Source organism: Anser brachyrhynchus (assembly GCF_964034855.1).
Source record: "Anser brachyrhynchus genome assembly, chromosome: 3".
Lineage (NCBI taxonomy): Eukaryota > Metazoa > Chordata > Aves > Anseriformes > Anatidae > Anser > Anser brachyrhynchus.
In genome coordinates, this window is record NC_137696.1 from 39,377,454 (window position 1) to 39,398,148 (window position 20,695).

General features: G+C 36.0%; 1 protein-coding gene across 2 annotated transcripts in view; it reads left to right on the forward strand.

Moving 5' to 3' along the window:
* Positions 1-20,695, forward strand: part of HEATR5B (HEAT repeat containing 5B) — a 55,335-nt gene that overhangs the window by 6,716 nt on the left and 27,924 nt on the right. For both annotated transcript variants that reach the window (XM_080584743.1, XM_080584744.1), the window contains exons 6-21: positions 188-359; positions 731-888; positions 1,910-2,159; positions 3,805-3,960; positions 4,769-5,019; positions 5,424-5,535; positions 6,745-6,897; positions 7,172-7,271; positions 7,912-8,021; positions 8,560-8,723; positions 9,670-9,845; positions 10,394-10,499; positions 12,973-13,163; positions 14,707-14,866; positions 16,800-16,989; positions 18,335-18,504. In XM_080584743.1, coding sequence (XP_080440869.1) covers positions 188-359; positions 731-888; positions 1,910-2,159; positions 3,805-3,960; positions 4,769-5,019; positions 5,424-5,535; positions 6,745-6,897; positions 7,172-7,271; positions 7,912-8,021; positions 8,560-8,723; positions 9,670-9,845; positions 10,394-10,499; positions 12,973-13,163; positions 14,707-14,866; positions 16,800-16,989; positions 18,335-18,504 — 2,619 coding nt within the window. The remainder of the gene's footprint in view (positions 1-187; positions 360-730; positions 889-1,909; positions 2,160-3,804; positions 3,961-4,768; positions 5,020-5,423; positions 5,536-6,744; positions 6,898-7,171; positions 7,272-7,911; positions 8,022-8,559; positions 8,724-9,669; positions 9,846-10,393; positions 10,500-12,972; positions 13,164-14,706; positions 14,867-16,799; positions 16,990-18,334; positions 18,505-20,695) is intronic.

Consider the following 20,695-nt stretch of genomic DNA (forward strand, 5'->3'; position numbering starts at 1 on the left):
TATTCTGATTGTTCAGATAAGTTTGCAGTTAATTGGGAGTGTGGGGAAAAAAGTCGGTATATTCATATTAAAATACTTGCTTAATAAACCTGACAATTACAGCAATACCTAGAAAAAGGGTAAGAATAGTCTCTGTTGGTGCTCAGCAAGTTTTTTTTTTGTTTTTTTTTTTTCCTTCCTCCTTCAGTGTCTGCTGGAATTACAAAATGAAGCGGTGTTTATGTGGACAGCTGAACTAGAGAATGTTGCAACGCTGTGCTTTAAAGCTCTGGAAAACTCAAACTATGGCGTGCGAGTTGCAGTGTCAAAGCTTTTGGGAACAGTCATGGCCACAGCACTGATACCAAAACAAGCAACAGGTATGTTCCTTCTGGATTCCATTTCCAAATGGACAAGCTGCATCTTTAGTGCCATGTTATGTGACAGTGTTGCATGATACATTGTTCTTCTAGTACATGGACATGTATGTAGTTGATTTGTTTGGTTTTATAAACTCTTAGCTTAAATGAAGTAAAGTGTTCAGATTCCCTGTTGTAGTTGGGGAAAAAAAAAAAGTCAAGCTATCAAAATCATTTGGGAATAGTAGCTTATTTTGTAAGCCTAAAAAACAGCTGTTATCTGAAAAGTTGTCTAGATTTATGTTGCAAGACAGTTTTGAATTGGTAATAGAGATTTTGAGATGATTGCTTGTGTTTGGAACTTTAAATGATTGCTTTTCTCTTCGCAAAAGTGATGCGGCAGAATGTGAAGAGAGCTACACTTGAGGAAGTCTTGGAACTTATGGCCACTGGATTTCTGCGTGGAGGGTCTGGTTTCCTAAAGAGTGGTGGAGAGATGTTAAAAGTAGGAGGATCTGTCAATAGGGAAGTGCGAGTTGGTGTTACTCAGGTTTGTGATAACTTTTGTATTCTGTAGTATTTTAATATCTGTAGTATTTATTTTTTTTAAATTAAGTAACATTTGTACATTAACTGTAACCCTTTTAGGATTTATTTGTGGTCTTTATTTGTTTATAATAACTTGCAAGGCTAGTTTGGCTCACCTGGTTTGTGAGATGTATATATAGTGTCATTCCTCTAAGACACGTTATTCCCAATGATTCAAATATGTGCTTAGGAAAGCTTATTTGATTTGATCAGTGTGTTTTAGGTGGGATTAGCTTGTAAAAAAAAAAAAAAAAAAATTGAAAAATTAGCATCTTAAAGACTGGCTCCCTATTTTCATTCTATTTCCTTTTAGACAGGGCATACTTCTGTCGTTTTGCATGTGCTGGTTCTCCTGGTTGCTGCGTCAAGTTTGCTGCCCTAGCTTGTTAAACTATGTTTCTTCTCTCCATCTGTCTTTTCTGAGTAGGTGAAATCTGAATACAGAAGCTCTCTTTTTCTAATAGAGAAAGGTAGCAGCAGCATAACCTCGAATTCAGGCATTCCCAGTCTGACATGTATTTCAATATGCTGCAGTATCTTGACAGAATTCACATTATTTTAATCCTAGGGTATTTTGTGAAACCTTTTTATTTTTTTCAGTCTTTTTCTAGGTGAACTTGCCAAAAATGCTCAGTCTTCATCATGAATTAAAACATGTTCATGTTGTTGCTATTTGCATTATTATTATTTAAAGACTTTTTTTAAGAAGAGACATATTTAGAGCAGTGGACAGGCCTTGTCAACCAAAGAGGATTTTGCATGTCACAGTATACGTAGCAGTATTGGAGCTGCTCTTGGTACTGGAAGCAGTTTGGCTTCAAAGACTTGGCTGATGGGTTGATTCATCCTGCTTAGTCCTACTAAGGTTGCATTTAACTGTCCCTGGTATCATTGCTGTACTGCAATATGCATGGATATTACTTCAGTTGGTAGGCTCTTGTTTCTGTTTTAATTGGATCTGTATGTAACTTCTGAATTTGCAGGCCTATGTTGTCTTTGTTACAACATTAGGAGGTCAGTGGTTGGAGCGCAACTTTGCTACGTTTTTGTCCCATGTGCTTGATCTGGTCTCCCATCCTCGTGCAACTCAGACCCACGTGGAAGCAGTGTACTCTCGAAGATGTGTGTCCTTTATCCTGAGAGCAACTGTGGGCAGCTTACTGGGGGAGAAAGCACAGATTGCAGCTGCCAAAGATATATGTCAAGCTATTGGTAAACAAATGAAAGCAGTGGGTGAGAAACTTTTTTCTGTATTTGAGAGCTGTTGAAAATCATTGTCGTTATCATCTCAACCCTTTTTCTTTCTCCTACTGTGAGAAGTAATTTTATTGCTATGGTAAAAGATAATTCATCTGCTTTCTGTTTGAAATTTGATACCCAAAATGTAACTTCTACTTAAAAGGTGACTGCGTAAAAATGGCTTGTTATCTATCCTCTCTCTGATGGCTTTTGACATTGTATTTGCTTGGAATGCAAGATGGGGAACAAAAGTGTGTTTTTGCGATTAATCTTGGGATAGGTTGTATTGAAACTCGGGCAGAGTACTGCTGAAGAACCTGTAGGTCAGATAATGTCCTTGTATATCCCCTACTAATATCCATACTGATACCCAATTGGATTTTATAGATGACAAAGATGTAATCTGAAAACTGGAATTAGAGAGGATAAACATGGCCTCTTGAATATACAATCACTAAGAGGACTGACGATTAAAACTGTTGTCATTTGTTTCTTATGAAACAGTTAATTTGAGCTCGAGATTGAGAAGGGAAACTGGAATTGCACAACAGTGCATTTAGCAAATAACTTTTTTTTTCTAATGCCAATATCTAATTTGTTCTTAAAATTGATGTTTAATGTGTGGAAATGCAAATGTGTTTGAAACTTTTGCAGAATATTCTCTTAACTGTTTTTTGATAGGGAAGGTATGTCTGAAGTTAATTGGAACTTTAATATTTATTGCAGTCGGAACCCTTTTACTTCCAGGAGGAAGTCTATCAGAAATGATAGTTCTGAGATAAAGCGGTTGCAAAAATTCCTCCTCCTGCCACCTGCTTATCAAAGTTAGAGAGAATTCCATTATGTTTTTGGATGATAGGATGACCTGCTTTTTTTTTTTTTTTATCATTTCCAATGAATTTGATAAGTTAGAGGTATTTTTTACTTGGTAATGATTGCTTCCCTTCATGTAAGGGGGACCTTTTGTTAAATTTGTCGTGTAGAAGATACATAAATTTTAAGCTGATACTGAAGTCCATTTTCTTAGAAGTGACAGTTGCAGCTTCCTTACCCATCAGGTAAGGAATCCCATCCCTTACTCTGTTGCTCCTGGGACATTGTGTAGGAGAAAAAAACATGAAGTGAGATCTATGAAATTAATTGGATAGCTCTAAAATCACACCAATATTAAAAAAAATTATCATAACCATTAATCATCTTATTTTTTTTAAGTTTTATTCCATATATATGCATGCAAATTCATATACAGAATCTAGATATGACAAGATTATGGTCTTAATTACTTCATCTGTAGGTATGTGTGTGTACGTACATACAATACCCATATGCTGCATGTGGGTATACTTACTTTTGCTGTGTTACAGTATTAATCCTAGCTCTTACTGCAATGCCATCCACAGCAACTTCTGGGCATGTGTTTTTCATGGACTCTAGATGATTATGTTTGGCTGGTAGCTTTAAAACTTATTTTTCTTCAGAATGCATTTGCTTTGTGAGCTCATGCTACAGGCAAACTTGTGCTTTTATTTTAATATTTAGGGTTGATGTTAAAACTCCTATCCCTTCCTATCTTGTATATGCTGTATCCTGTATATGTGATTCATATGGTAGTTAAAGGAGATACTTTTCTTTTCTGCAGAAGCAGTTGTGAATGATGCTAACAGTGAAAATAAAGCAGGAGCTGCTGATATAGCTGCAAGCCAGCATGTAATGGTGTGTGCTCTTCAAGAACTGGGTAGTCTGGTTCAGAGTCTGAATGCCACTGCTTCTCCTCTTATTCAAGAACCATCTATTGGTATGCAGATAAACTTAAATAGGTCGAGATATTTGAGCACTGAATATGAAATATGTTTACAATCTAGTTAAATAGTAAACTGACATGTAAGAAAGAAATTAATTAAACTGCCATCCCGTGTAGTGCTCCCTATAGCTGAGTTTGTCCCGCTCTCTGTGTATACTACCCTAACTTTAGTTCAAGTTTGACAAAGTTTTAAGCAACTTTTTTGGTGGAAGTTCTGCCTGAAGGTCCTTTTCAGGATGAGTAAAATTGTAAAGTTGTGTTTTTAGCATCAATGAGTTTCCAATAATGGTATTAAAGGAAATCCTTTTTTTTTACTGTATAAGGTCTGAAATATTTGCTTCTGGAAAGCTGTATTTCCTTGAGAGATTTTTTTTTTTTTTTTAAACCTGAAGACTAGGGGCATTTTGTCAGGAGATGAAGCTGTGGATAGTCCCATTTGAAAAGCTTGTTATTTGACCTAAGTTGATCAGGGCTGGTGTGGGATTTTCTTCTTGCTTGTTTTAACATTTAACATTTCCACATTTGTAACGTGAGATTGTAGTCCTTATTTTTTTTCAGTTTGTGGATACCCATGTTTTTTCCAGTGGAACTTCAAGCTAATGCTAATAGCATTACACTATTAGCTAATGCTAATAATGCTTCTGGGTTTCCTTAAAGAAAAAGGCAAAGTTATAAAAACTCAAGTACTTCAGTTCTGGCATTCTTAACTTTCATGTTTCCTATCTAATATGGATACAGTTTGCGTGTCTACATATGTGAAAAAGCATATTGTAATTGTAAAACTATAAACTCTTTCCTGTAGGTCTGTTGGAGACGGTAACTTCAGTTCTTCTTCATCCCAGCATGGCTGCTCGACTTGCTGCCGCATGGTGTTTGCGGTGTGTGGCTGTGGCATTGCCTTTTCAGTTGACTCCGTTTCTAGATAGATGTGCAGAAAGACTCAACAATCTGAAGACCTCCCCTGAAGCTGTCAGTGGCTACAGTTTTGCAATGGCTGCTTTATTAGGTGGTGTGCATCAGTGTCCCTTAGGCATTCCTCATGCCAAAGGAAAGGTGAGATAATAAGCTTCAGGTGGGAGTGTACTAAGAGAGAGATTTTTTTTCAAGAAGTAATAGCTTTGCAAGATGTCTAACATAGTAACAAGTTAAAAGGTCATGAAATTGACCTTGTACCTAGCAAGAGCAATGGTCAGAGCACTTGTTTGTAGCATTTCAGTTATAATATTTACCAGCTTTTTTTTTTCATCCCTCTTTCAAATTTGCATTCTTGTTGGTCGTATTAATAATTACTCAAGAGAATGTTACTGTCTGTATTGTCATGTGCTAATTATCTGTATAAAATGTAATCTGCTCTTTATAGAAGATCAATTTAAATTTTACATGTGATTAGTAAGAGTGGATTTGTAGGAGTGGCTTAATTTTTTTTTTCTTTGAAATCCATTTTTATGACATTGCAGATGGTGGTTAGTATTGCTGAGGATCTGTTACGAACTGCTGCACAGAACAGCAGACTTTCCTTGCAACGGACTCAAGCTGGATGGCTTTTACTTGGAGCACTTATGACTTTAGGTTTGTAAAAACAGTTGTATTTTTTATTATGATGCTTGTCCAACGTTTCTGGTTATCCACTGCAGCAAATAGTTGCTACATATAATCAGTACAGTGTCTAGTACTAGAGTATTGATACCACTGGAAACAGAGTGTTAGTTCATTTATTTCAGCAGTGATGTTCACGATGCAGAGAATTGAAATGTTAGAGTTCATGTAAGCTGAAGGATAATAGAAGGTGACGTAACCTTCAAAAAAAATCTGCTCTGGTTATTTTTGCTTTGTTTCGGAAACCTAGCATTTAATCATTTTATGAAAAGTACTAATCAGTTCTGTAGTGCACAAGACGCAAACCGCAAATAAAATGTAATTAGCCTTTCAACAAATTGCAAGCATATCATGGATAAGCAATAATACTGATTAGGGATGTTAACAGTTTAAAAGCCATTCAGTTGTCTTTAAAAAAACAAAACAAAACAGCAACCTTATGTATGACTGTTTATATATACCATCACAGAAATGTTGGATGCTATATTTTGACAGGTTATAAAGTATTCCTGAATTTTGCAGCAATTATTTTTTTTTGTTTGTTTGTTTCTGGTTTTATAATAGCAAACATGATAAAGCTTTGATATGTTCTTCAGTATCTTGATCTCTCCGCAAATGCCATTTATGTTTTGTATTCTCTACATCATCCCATTTTTGCCAACATTTTGCTAACAGTGTAGCAGTGTTTTGGTTGTCCTTCTCCAATATATTTGTAATGCACTTGCATTGGATTTTCTAGAGCTTTTTCAGAAGCTTTCTTTAAACTTGACTGGAAACTATATTTACAGTCAGTAACTGTCACTTTTTCTATCATATGAATAAGTTGCACTAGGCTAAAGAGCCTTGCCTTCAAAACAGTAATATAAAAATAAGAATTAGAAGTCAGAATAAAAAGACAAGTGTCAGCAGTTACATACATGATTCAACGTATAGAATTGGCTAGTCCCTATTTTTAGAACTAATATCAACAAACAGACTTATCTTCACTGTTTGGAACACTTTTAGCCTACAAATGAGAGAACAGTGAAGAATAAAGGAGATTCAAGTAGGGAGCAGTAGGAAGAGAAGGGAAGTAAGAGAAAAATAGTTATAAGAACAAATGCCTTCATGGCGGATTTTTTGTGCTTAGTTTAATAAAAATTTTTATTATACAGTCTTTTATTCATTTATTTTTATAAATAGGTCCTTCTGTTGTTCGATATCATCTCCCTAAGATGTTGCTGCTATGGCGAAATGTGTTTCCACGTTCTCTGAAGGAGTTGGAGGCAGAAAAGGCTAGAGGGGATTCTTTCACGTGGCAAGTAACATTGGAAGGCCGTGCTGGAGCTCTGTGTGGTAAGAATTTGAAATTTCAAAATTTACAAGCACATGGTAAAACAGAACATGATCCCAAATATTATAGAGAAATCTGTCTTAGCTTCCCTTCTTTCTCTGAACATGAGTAAGACTTGTCAGATTTTCACCAGGGACCTGTTTTTGGTACGTAGTCTTACGAACATGTCACACATTGAATAAATATTTTTAATTGCTGCTTCTTTATATCCTCTTAGGATCTGTATGTTGCTTTATATTTGTCTGAGTAAAATTTTAAATTATATTTTGTTAATAGCTATGAGAAGTTTTGTTGCTCACTGTCCTGAGCTCCTTACTGAGGATGTGATCAGGAAGTTGATGACACCTATAGAATGTGCCATGACAATGATGTCGCAGTAAGTAGACAGTTTAAAAAAAAAAAAATAGTGTATTTGCGTTATCTTTAGAAGCACATTGTGAGATAAAGAAATGGTCTTTTGAAAAAAAAATATCACTATTGAGAGGAAGTTACCATTCTGTTCTTCTGCTGTTTCTGCTTTTTGTTCACGTTTATTTTTTCCCAGAGCTGAAATACTAGAACTACTTTGTTTTAATTCATGTTCCCAAATTTTTTTTCTTAACTGTGTTTTGGATTTTCAGTGAGCTTTTTTACTTCCAGGTTTGCTTCATGTTGAAAAGACGAGAAAGCTAAGTTACTGGTGTACTAGATGTTAATCAATAAATATACTTTTACAAAATGTAATAATGAAAGGATTTGCAATATTTTACAGAATAAAAGATAAAACACGGGTTGGGCTTTTTTTTTGTTTGTTTGTTTTGTTTAAGCAGTAGTTTAAATTAAAAAAATAATTCTCAGAACTATTACTTCCAAGAATGTATTAGTTATTTGAGTAATGCTGAAGTAACTCATCCAGAGTAGTTCTTTGAACATTGTTTTCCTTTTCTGACTAGAGGCATATCTTGTCAAAAGAAATAAGAAATACTCTTTTCATTAACTGCAGTGTTGCTGTCTGCCTCTCTTTTTTGATTCTGTAGCATTCCATCGGTAATTAAAGCACATGGAGCTCATCTGAAAGCTAGTGCAGCGATGGTCCGTTTAAGACTTTACGATATATTGGCTTTATTACCTCCAAAGACATATGAAGGTATGTATTTATTTTTTTTTGACAGTGATTGTTAAAGTAAAAATTGTACTTCTTTGAATGTTTTTTTGGTGATATCTTTATTTGACCTGTAATGTAGCACTAGGTGGCTGTGTAAAAAGTACACATCTGTCTTTTCCTAAAAGTTTAAAAAAGCAAATTGAGCCCAACCAGACAGATATCAAAGACTTCCACAGAACTGCAGTTTCAACAAAATATCTGTTTGTTTACTTAAATGTGCAAACATTTATTCATTATGTCCACACGATCATGTGGATGAGCAAGATTTTGCAGAATCTGGATTGTCATCCTGAGGGGGCTGGCCTGATCTATTGTTCAGGACACTGATAGGGGAACTGGGAGTCCTGGGTTCTGTTTGAGGCATTGCTCTTGCCTGTGGTATTGTCAGGTTTACCTCTGTCTGTTTGCTACTTGTAAAATCAAGGTAGTGGTACACACTCTGATTTGTAACTTCTGATCTGTAGCTGAAATGTTTTGGATAAAAAGTAATAATGATACTTTTTACTGTCCTATGTCTTAGGATCATTTAATGCACTTCTTCGTGAGTTGGTAGCAGAATTTACTTTGACAGACAACTCTGCTAATACAACCACATCACTCCTGAGGTCTCTTTGTCATTACGATGACAGTGTTCTTCTTGGCTCTTGGCTGCAGGAAACTGATCATAAGTCAATTGAAGACCAGGTAATATAAAAACAGAAGAATATTAATTAAAAAAAAGAAGCAAGTATTGCTATGGGAATCTCTTTTGATGAAGTTTTTCAGATAACCTACCAGTGTTGACATAATTACCTTTTTTTTTTATGGCTCCTGGAAACAAGTGCAGCACTGGGAACAATTCATTAATTCATTCACTGTGTTCTATAGACAAATAACTGTTCTGAGAATTGGCTGAACTGTGCCATCATAAACTTTTGCAACTCACCTTCTCAGAAATTTCCTGTGTGAGAAGGGGAGCTGAAAATGCTTCTTTTGCCACAGCCTATTTAATAATGTCAGGGTTTCTCAGAAGGCTTGGTCACGTTTTAGTTTTTAATCATATCAAAGTCTCAAGAGAAGTTTACTCTCTTTTCCAACCTTTTAAGAAGAATATAGAGCTACAAGACTCACGTTTTGTTTCATGATGAGATAATGAAAAAGTTGTGAAAACAATTTCCTGAAAGAATGATGGTTAGGAAGTATTTTCATGGTGATAGGAATGCTAGTAATCATAATACCATTTCTAAATTTTTCTGGGTAGAGAATCATTATGACCCATTGACCATTTAGTGTGCTGTATTGTAACTCAGTGCTCTGAGTGAATGAATAATCTTTTTTTTGAAATGTCAGTTTGTGGTCAGAAGCTCCTATGGGTATCAGAAATTATATGCATATCTGATTTCCATATCTTCTACCAGGAGTCATAGTTTGTGCACTTACCCAGATGCTAACTGCTTTTACCCTCAGAGATTTAACTGGCCCTGTAAATGCTAATGCGTGTGTGCATGGAGACACTGCAGTTGCTTTTAATTGTTTGTAAGGTAGTTTATTGTTCTTAGCTACTGCATATGTCTTTTGGTTATTTCTAGAAAAGATTTTTATTTGCAAAGGTATATTCAGAGGTGTTCACATATTATGTGGCATTTTGCAGCTTCAGCCTAACAGTGCATCTGGAAGTGGTGCTTTGGAGCATGATCCATCTTCTATTTATTTGCGTATCCCTGCTGGTGAAGCTGTACCCGGTCCCCTTCCTCTAGGAGTATCTGTCATCGATGCATCTGTGGCTCTCTTTGGTGTGGTTTTTCCTCATGTCTCTTACAAACATAGGTCAGTTTACATTTATATTCAATTTCAGAATTCAGTGGGATCTATACTGTTTTTAGCTATGGAAAAATCTGGCTGGGGAACTGCAGAGTAGCTACGTATGCAGGTTGTTCATTATACTCCTGTTCTTGGTATCTTTTAGGGAATGCTCCTCCCAGTAACACTTTACGGCATGAGGTTAAATGAGAAAAATAATAGGAACAGTAATAGGAATGTGGAGCCTAACATTGTTTTGAATGGTAGTGGAGAGGCAGCATTTTTCCAGTCTTGTCCTCATAGCTTTCTAGGTATACAGCCAAATGTATTAAATGTATTGCTTTCTCTTGGTGGTGTTTTCTCCAAAAGGGATGAATTAATCTAAAAGAATAATCAGCAAAGTGACATTCAAAATAACACTACCCTTCTGCCTAAGGTGAATACCTTCTGCAGCCCCTGAGGCACAAATTCTGTGACCCACCTTAAAAGGCCTTTTGGTTGTGCGCAGTCTTTACCAGCTGTGTTTTGGTTTGTATTTTGAAAGAATGTCACTTAAATTATGTTCTTTGTTTTAGATTACAGATGTTGGATCACTTTGCTGAATGTGTCAAGCAGGCTAAAGGTGTTCGACAGCAGGCTGTGCAGCTTAATATCTTTACTGCTGTTCTTAGTGCCTTGAAGGTAAAACTTGTGAACTTGTAATAGAGGCGAAAATTCAGCGGTTCGGGTCATAGACTTGTGTTCTGTACAAAAGGCTGTTAGAAGGACATTGCTGAAGTTAATACTTACACTTTTGGAAACAAAACCCAAACTTTGCAAATTCCCCCCCCCCCTTTTTTTCAGATGCTCTGCTTTAGCTCATCTGCACGTATCAGTACAAAGAATAGATGAGATTCATGTCTCTATAGTATTCTGACTTTATTTTCTTTTTCATTACTCTAATTTTCTTTGCACTGTACTTATGGATTTAAGTGCTTTGTCATACATACTCAAAAAAACCACACCCTTCATATCTTTGCAGATGAGTATTGTGCAGATGAGGCTCATGGAAAGAAAAAGATAAATTTGGGTCTCCATTTTAGATGTCCGAACGTTTTCTTCTTTAGACTCCCTAATATAATATAGAATTTTAGATGCTTATGCTCAAGTCCCACTGATTTCAGTTACAATTATTTGTGCTCTATCTGTGCTTGGAAATCTGGCCTCATGCTATGAAGTCAGGAACCTAGACAGTAAGTAAGAGAAATACTTGGTTTCAGTGACTTTTATTGTCTCGGCTCTGTGGAACAGTGTCTCAGTGTAAGATTTTCTTTCTACTCATCAAATTTATTAAGGCATTTCCAGATTTTTTCTGATGTTCTGTCTGGATTTCCAATTCATGAGTCTGTCAGATTTTTCCCTTTATGTCATCCTCATTCAGCTTCAGGGCAACTAAGTCCTGTGCACTGAGGAAGCTGTCCTTATGGAAGTGTTAGCCTGTAATTAAAGATTGTATGGGTTTCTTCTTGTCTGACCTTTGCCATCCAAACAATGACTGCTTATCTTCAGCTGCTTTTTAATGGGTCTCTGATCCTCGCTTGATGGGGAGAGATGACTGTCTATGGAGAGTGAATTGTCCCACTTCTTTTAGGATGCAATGACACACTCATCTCCCTTGGCTATAATTACCCAGGCTTTTTAGCCTAGATGTCTCATGCTTTAGGTAATGAATGGCTCTCTTTTCAGTTTGGTTCCTAGTTTTGAATTAAGGCACCTCAGCCCTGATGTACAGCTGAAGGGCATACTGTTGTGTTTTAACTCAGCAGGCAGCTAAGCACCATGCAGCCACCTGCTCACTCTCTATCCCTCCCCACCAGCAGGATTGGGGAGAGAATCGGACTAGGGGTGTGGAGAAGTAAAAACTAGTGGGTTGAGATAAAGACAGTTTAATAGGATGGAAAAGGAAGGGAATAGAATATTAATGATAAAAGAATACACAAAGGAATTGCAAATCAAAACAGCACCATAGCAGTTACTAGGAAGAAAATTAACTCTATCCCAGCTGAAACCAGGACACATGCCCATTTAAGTATGTGATCTGGAGCATTTTAATTAGTGTTCTGGGAACAGGACTGCAAAATCCTGGCAGACTTAGGCACAATGCATTTTCTTATGAACCTTTAGTTGGGTAAAGTTTTTGTAGTAGCAGCAAAAGTCAATTTTCCCCCCTAAAAGCTGTCTGTGAAATGTCAAGTCTTTATGTAGAACTTAGTAGAGTTTTTGGAAGGAAAGTTTTCACAGAACAACACTTCTCTTCCTTGCTTTGTCCTTAGAAATATGAGCTATGCTGAAACATGAGACAAGTTGAAAGCTATTTTCTGAGAAAGGAGCCTGGGATTTCCCATGCCATGCCAAAAGGCCAAAGAACTGTCAAAATTTTAAGAGCTGAAATGAGGATTTCAGAACAGAAAATGAGAATCTATGGCAGAGCCATCAGCTCTCTTCCTCTATAACACGTGCAGGACTTTACATATATTTGATTATTTTTCCCAAAGTAAAAGACTTCTTGAAAGTTATAATGAAAGGTAGTGTGTTATTAAAGGAATATGGAAACCAAAGAAGCTGCAGAAACAGTGTTTAGTGTTAGTACTCTGTAACACACTTATATAGCATGCTGTATACATTTTCAAAGATGTAAATGTTAAGAAAAAATATTTTCATGTACCTAAAATCTATTTGATTCTTGCAGAAATGCAACTTAGCTGTGTTTTTTTCTGTCTGGTAAAGAGATATTACAGTCAAATTTAAAGCCCTTGTCTCCCCCCCCTTCTTTTCTTATCTTTCCATTGGGTTATCGTGTGTAAAGCTATCTGCTAGCTTAGATTCAGTATCACTGGTGTGTGTGTGTGTGTAGCACTATAATGATAGTAGCATTTGATAACAAAGACTGGTGTTAATGTGTCTTTTCTGTACTTAAAATAGTAAGAGTGCTGGCAAAGCTAAGACTGTGTTATTGTTTTTGAGTTTTCAATATTTTCAGCCAGTATATTTAGGACTAAGTGATCAGAATTTTAGACAAAAATAAAGATGCATCATTTTTAATTGAAGATCTTACAGTAATGTTGCACTTCCCTTCCTCCCCGATTTGGAATGTTTTTTTCATTTCTTCATGTAGGGTTTAGCCGAGAACAAAAGCACATTAGGACCAGAAGAAGTTCGCAAATCTGCTCTGACGCTGGTGATGGGTGCCCTTGATAATCCTAACCCTATTCTGAGATGTGCAGCTGGAGAAGCTCTTGGCAGAATGGCTCAAGTGGTTGGAGAAGCCACTTTCATCGCTAGAATGGCTCAGTACAGTTTTGATAAGTAAGTTGGCTTTGATCCGTAAAGGGAAATAAAATATAGTTTGGAAAATTCTTCTATGAAACAGCATTTTTTTACTCTTTCTCTCCATGCTTTATTACAAAGACTATATAGATCTAAGAAATCTTGAAACAGTCTTCAAATTTGGATTTATTTAATGTGATTCTTCCAGGAATAAAAGTTTACTTGTTACATTACTTAAAATGCAAAATGATACAAATGAAGGGTTTTTCATGAGTTACTTGAAGGTAACTAAACTGCTTCAGGTAGATAAACTCAGCTTACACTAAGTATGTCTGTAGCATGAATTGTATGATAGTGGTTCTATTTCATCAAAACATCTTCCTATAACATCAATTTAACTTACCTACTGGCCCATTTGTTTTTCTATATTCTGTCATTAATCTCAGGTCTTTAGAAGGATACCTGGTAAATATACCAAGACAACATATTTTCCAATTTTCAGCTTAAATTTTAGACATCAGCCAGTCTGTGGATCTGAATGCTCCTACGTCATGGCTGCAGCACATCTTTTGGCTGGCCATGCTGCATGAACATATTCTCCTACCTCTGAGTAATTCAACTTTTCTCCATTATTTCATCTTGTAATGAAGTCTATCATCTTCACGGTCATTCCTTGAATTTCTGTTACTGGGACTCTTTCCTTGGTTTCTTATGCAGGACTCAAATTAAGTTGCCAGTCAGTTGACACTATAAAACCATTTTTGCATATATGGCATTTGCATTTACTTTCTTGCTGCTGCTGTTGTTGTTTACTAATGGCTATGAGCGTGCTTCTCTGCCACATACAGACAACCAGAAAAAAAAAAACATTTCTTCTAACTAGGATATCCTTCTTCTGTCTCTTTTTTTTTTCTGAATAGGGTTTTAATTACAGTTGACATGTATGTTACATGTGTTCCGAGCGGAAGAATTGTGGAAAATACACAGCGAGTCACTATGTCATGCAGCTAGGTCATTCAGAATGCTATTCATTGTGTTTTAATTTCATTAATAAAAATACTATTACAAAAACTATTGGAAAAGTTGTAGAACTCAGTTGTAGAAGAAAGCAGCTATATTAAGAAGTTAATAAGTTGTCTGCAGTAGAAGATGAAGCTGTGGATTCCTTTATTGTTTCTCTGTATATATTGTCATTTTTCTTGATTTCTTTTCACTGCAGTGGCCTAGCAATGACTCTTATGATTATTAAATTAGTCTACTGTGAAACGTTGGTAAATACTAAGCTCTTTTCCTGTGTTCTTATACTTCCAAAACATTTCCTCATCTAAAATGTCAAGTTATGACCACGAAGAAAGAAAATTACTAAAATATCTTTTTATTGACTTGGTTGATGTGTAATCCAGTTTAATAGCAGTATAGGTTATGCATATTGGTTTTGCTTTTGTGGTTAAGGCTTCTTACAGTCTTGTAACACGGACAGCAAAATTCTGTTAGGAGCAGTCGTTTGCAGTTATGGTACTTGAAGGGTTTTTGTAATGAATTTAGTGAATTACATGATTTCTTTTTATTTAAATGTTGATAGGTTAAAATCTGCTCGAGATGTTGTATCAAGAACAGGACATTCTTTGGCTCTGGGTTGCCTCCATCGATATGTTGGTGGAATAGGTTCTGGGCAACATCTGAAAACTAGCGTCAGTATTCTCTTGGCTTTGGCACAAGATGGAACTTCTCCTGAAGTCCAGGTAAAAAACAAAATCACCACCGAATTGTTTTAAAATGTTCAGGATTAGAATTCAAAGTTAATTCTGACAGTACATTTGTCTTGATAATAAGGAGTTGAATGGTAGAAAGAAAAATGCTGAATCTTTCATTTTCTGCGGCAATGAAATCTATCAAAGCATTAGAATAAAATAATTACCAAAGAAGTGGAAAAGAGTAAAAGCCACATCTTGTCTGTAATCATTGTTCTTCAAAGATCGTGCTGTAATTGTACCATACAACAGTTATCTTCCAGCCACTCTTTTTTCTAGTTAACTCGAGGAAATGATTCTAAGTGACTACTATGCTTTAGCAGCAGGAAGTTGAATGCCATCCTTGATTAGGGGCACTTTATACCCACAGATTGAGACGGTGAAGCCTCTGGTAACTACGTGGAGACATACATCCATGTTCAACTTGGTTTAAATTATGAATTTGACAGAACAAAAAATAGTGTTCTTTTTTGGTTTGCTTGTTTGTTTTGCCCTCAGGGCAATAAAAAAATAACCTATGCTTTTGCAGCTTGTTGCTTGGGAAAACAAGACTAGTTTTGTTTGGAGACAGATGTTAAAAAAAATCAGTAAATGCAATTTAAAGTCACTGTTAAATTTCCTTAGTTTTATTTAAAGGAAGTCAAAGTTCAGTTTGCATATATAACCTTGCTTTATGTGTGAGTAAGTAATTTTGAAGCATGTACTTGCTTATCATTCATCTTGAAACCGGAAAGTTACTCTTTATGAAAAACATGTGAATTATAAAGGACAGGGATTTAGAAGCCAGGTGGAATTCATGTGCCTTTCTTATTTTCTACTGAGAGTATGATAACAGGCAACTGTGAAAAGCTAAGCTTTTACATCTCATCTACAATGTAGGTATGCAGGAACTGTATGTGAACATGAGCAGTAGAAATTCACAAGAATGAGAATGTACTGTAATGTACATACAGTTGTAATGTACTACATATGTGCTTATGACTGTTAAAATAGCTTCAGGTGGTTGCTAGTGTTAATGGGTTTTGGGTTGCATCAGAGAGGACCAAAACTGAGCAGTTTTAAAGGAAGTTTTCTAGCTGTTTCTTAAGAATCTAGCTTTGTATCTGTAATACACTCTTAACATTATGTCTCTTCAGTGCACTTGCTTCACATTTAATTGAAGACAGTTCTGAAATGTGATCATTTAATAGGATCTTTTGGAGCAATCTCACATGCTTTCAGGTCTGTCAGGGAAGCTGATTTCACGTGAAACTTCAGTGACCAAAAATTTCTTTTTCTTGCTTGGACATTTGCAGTAAATTATTTCGTAATTTACTTATAACTGAATAGGTTGATTTTTTTTTTTTTCCTATCCCTTAGTACACTCGCTGTATGTGTAAAGTGCTGCTTTCTTCTGCGCTACCTAAAAAGAAAATTCATTGGAAAACGCATGCGAACTTTTCAACTTGTTGTGGAAATCAGTTTCTACTTATAATATCACAGGCAGTCCTGGCTGAGGACTTTGTCAGCTAACTGTCTGCTTTGGAATCTGCATCCAGTTCTACGTCAGAAATGATTCTGTCTTTTTCCCATGTTAAGGGTCACGTTTTTTCTTCCCCCCCCCCCCCCCCCCTCCTTTTTTTAAAGTGGATGTGTTGTTTTTGAGAAAGCAAAATAGAAACACAGTGCTTGATCATTTCTTGCTCAAATACTTTGTCATCTTTGTTATCCACAAAAGTGCTGGCATCCAAACAGCACACTAGAAATACCTCAACTCCCACTTGATTGCTTGAGATTTGGGACATTTGAAACACTTCTGGAGTCAGAGAAGCTAACTAGACATGTAAACAGGGTTGTACAGAACTAGGTTCAGTCTACATACATATTTGTGTAAATTTTCTAAATATATTACTCAATATATTCTTCCTTTTTTTTTTTTTCATAGACCTGGTCTCTCCATTCACTTGCCTTGATAGTAGATTCTAGTGGACCAATGTACCGTGGATACGTGGAGCCGACGCTTTCTCTAGTTCTTACTCTGCTCTTAACTGTTCCACCATCACATACAGAAGTACATCAATGCTTAGGCCGATGTCTCGGGGCTATAATAACTACTGTTGGGCCTGAGCTGCAAGGTTAGTATGAATTTGAAGAGGAAAGGAAATTAACTTGTATAAAGCCAATACATCATGACCTTAAATGGAAGATAATCAGTGTTTGTTTATTGTAGTTGTGGGTAGTAGGAGAGGGCTTTGACAAATCCAGGGTCCTGGAAGGAACCTCAAGTCTGGTTTATGTCTGCTGTTTTTTTTTTTCCTTTTTTTTTCCTTCACACTTGAGTTTGAAATTTATATCAAGAGTTATAGTGATGTATGGTGTTCTGGCTAGTGGCAAATGTGCATGGTAAGTAAAAGATGAAAAATACCCTTGCTGTGTATATGTTTTATGTAGGGCAAGATGCAAGATTTTTCCTCTGCTTCTTCAGCATAGTGGTAGTTTTATTTTTGACTGATGGCAAGAACTTAAGTTTGACATCATTGATAATGTTGTGAACAATAACTCATTTCCACTTATTCTTGTTATTCTCCTATCACGGTGCCTTACCATAGAAAATAAAATTTTGCTGTGCCAGTACGCTATCTGAAGTTACATGGCTCAGATAACAAAAACATGGATCGTTAACTTTAACTTAGTGGGATTTTTTAGGAATGTTTATAGGCTGGTCTTTACGTCAATGTTAGAGAACCAGGCACTAGTTCAATTTTAATTCTAAATAATTGGACTAATTCTATTTTGGAAAAGTCTCTAGATGGTTTAATTTAACTTGCTATCTGCTTGCTGTATAATAAGATTTTGATTTGAAGTGTCATGAACTTTATTAATAAAGATACTTATGTGGAATATCTTCTGCAAGTTACATTTTGCTGTAATTCAGTGTTGTTTTTTTAAATGTCGTGCTGGTTAATCCTTAAGATGTGGAGTGGAATTATTTTTCAGATTAAGTTCTGTTCTTTCAAATATGTGTCCTGTTAGAGCAGCGTGACTCATCTGATGGAGCTAACAAAAATTACCTGCAGATACATATGCTAGCTTACACATTGTCTGATATTTTAGGAAATGGCTCTGTGTATGAAATGTTGCCCATATATATAGAAAAAAAAAGATGTTCAGAATTGAAATGCAGATAACTTTTCTAGTTTCATGTCCTGGGAAGATATTCTTAAAATATTTCCAGTTGAAGATCATTGATCCAAAATTTCATTTGGACAGAGCATTATTAAACCTATTATTTCAACAGAGAAATTGAAACACACTCGTGATTCTTTCAAGTAGTGTGGACACTATTTTGCAGTAGGAATTCAAAAATCTGCATGTTAATTTTGTAAACTTTTATGCATTGAAATATGTTTAAAGGTTTAAAATCTACAGCTGTCATAGAAAAACCTTGCTATGTTAAGGTTATCATATTATTATCATTAGGTAATGGAGCTACAATTTCAACAATCCGTTCATCCTGTTTGGTGGGATGTGCAATCACACAAGACCATTCAGACTCGCTTGTTCAGGCAGCGGCCATATCCTGCCTTCAGCAGCTTCATATGTTTGCGCCACGGCACGTCAACCTGTCCAGTCTGGTTCCAAGTCTTTGTGTGAGTACAAAATGCATCCCTTCTGTTCCTCAAAGTTTTACATATGTGCCTAGCAGAGAGGACACAGGAGAAGCACTTGGCAAGATGCCAAGGATACCCATATATAACAAGCAAGCCACATTTGCAAAACATTGGAATGCAATAAAGGCACAAGGTAGCAAGCATTTTTATAAAACCACTCGTTACAGAGATGCTGAAATGCCCTGTTCCTTCCAACTGACCGTATGCACAAATGGAAGAAGGTGAGCTTGGAAAAGGTGGGAGATGCTGGATTATTTTTAACCACTATTAGTATAGCAGGTGCTGACACTCAAATTCTTGTGTTGCTATTGTGATTAACATTGCTCCCCCCATTAGTGTTCTGTCAGCAAATCCTGGCTTAAGCCAGGAAATGAGGCAGTGGCTAGAACCCAAAACATACAAAATACAACTATAAGAGGAAAGGTGGTGTGTGTGTTTTCATTTGTTTCTTTATTGCTATTGTTTATTTACTTCTTAATTATTTTAAGAGGGTTTAGCAGCCCAATACTAAGAAGTTTGAAAAATACTCCTTGAAGTCGGTTGGGTGTTTTGCCAAGCTGATTGTATCATTCGCTGTGGAACTAGTGTTATGTGAAAGAATAGAATCCTACTTATGTCAGCACTGGAACTTTTTCTTAGTCTCCCTTCCAGACTTTCCCTAGGGTATCCTCTCATTGTTACATGGTTCAGCCCCCACTTATACTCTTACTTCCCCCCCTCACGCTGGAACACTCCTGTACTGTGTGTTCCCAGAGTCTGTCAATTGCCCTTGCACAAAATTTTGCACAACAGAGATGCAACATATCCAGAAGTAGCTAGGCCCTTATGTATAAATACCATGCACAATCTGACATTCTCTCTAGCCAGTTACTCTGTAAGTACTAGTGGGTAATATTTCAGAAAGTGAAGTCAAAAGTCAATGTAGGTATGACAAGTGCTGTTTTGAAAACATTTCCCAAGCTTTTCTGCTGTTCTTTACATGTTCTTTAATGGTCCTTTGTTAAACAAAAGCTATTGTACTTCTCTTTTTCCTGTCCCTTACTTTCAAGTCTTACATAGTTTGAAAAATTTTTCTCTGAATTGTCTTGTGCGTTTCGTTTTACCATAAACTTAGATATGTAGCCAAAGTCTGCATTGCCCTGCCCTGTAAAAGTTTTCATAACTTTCCAACTTGCTTTTGTAGGGAGTTAATGCCAGATATCAAAATTAAACTACGGAGCTCCACAATCTAGTTTCCTTTCTGCTTTCCTGCATTGGCATCATAAACACACAGTTGTTTGTTTTGCAACTGAAAACAGGGAAAGCTCTTTCCATTAATTAAATGCTGTAAATGTTCTGTGTTTCATTTCCATTAAAACAACCTCGGTGCGATATTTAGAGGATTGTATGTTTGCTTTTGCAGGACTGAAATCCTGTATATTCACGTACAGAATAAAGATGTACTGTTAAAGCTCTTTATAAACTATACAGCCCTTTCATTTAGGGTTGCAATTTCCATCCACATAATAACCTAATACTGAGAAAGCAAATGTGTATTCATTTTATTAAAACAATTTTTCCAGGGTAAATAAAGAATTAGTTTCCTAAATTTCTCTTCCTAAATTTCTAAGTTTCTCTTCATCTCTTCCACTGTGGAAAAACATACAGTTCTCTGTGCAACTACTCTCTGTGCTACTACCTCTCAAGAAAATAGGTACCATGCACAATTCTTCAATAAGAAAAAAATATTTGCTTGTACTTGAGGTGATTCAAAAGAATTGGAAGCCCAGTATTTGTTAGCAAAGAAACCTGAAGCTGTCTTCTTGACAGGCACTTATAAAAATTTACACTATAAATCCTGGTACAAGCTTGAAGTGGAAGTTTTTGTGGTAGCTGTGTGGTGCAGCTGGTGGTGCCTTTTTTTTTATAAAAAAAAAAAAAGTGATTTATAGGTATAGCACGATGTGATGGGGAATAGTTTTCTAGAGTATAACAGATTGGAAAGTATAATTAGTCTAAAATCATAGTGGCACAGTGTCAATATTTAAGCTTTTAACAGATAACACCTGTCAATTCTGTATATGTCAGCTTTATTTTCAGATTTGTGCATTATAGAAAATGCTTACTTGTGAACTTTAAAGATCTTGTAAAGAGTTTCGTATCCAGCAGCTCACACGGGGGCATATAATTG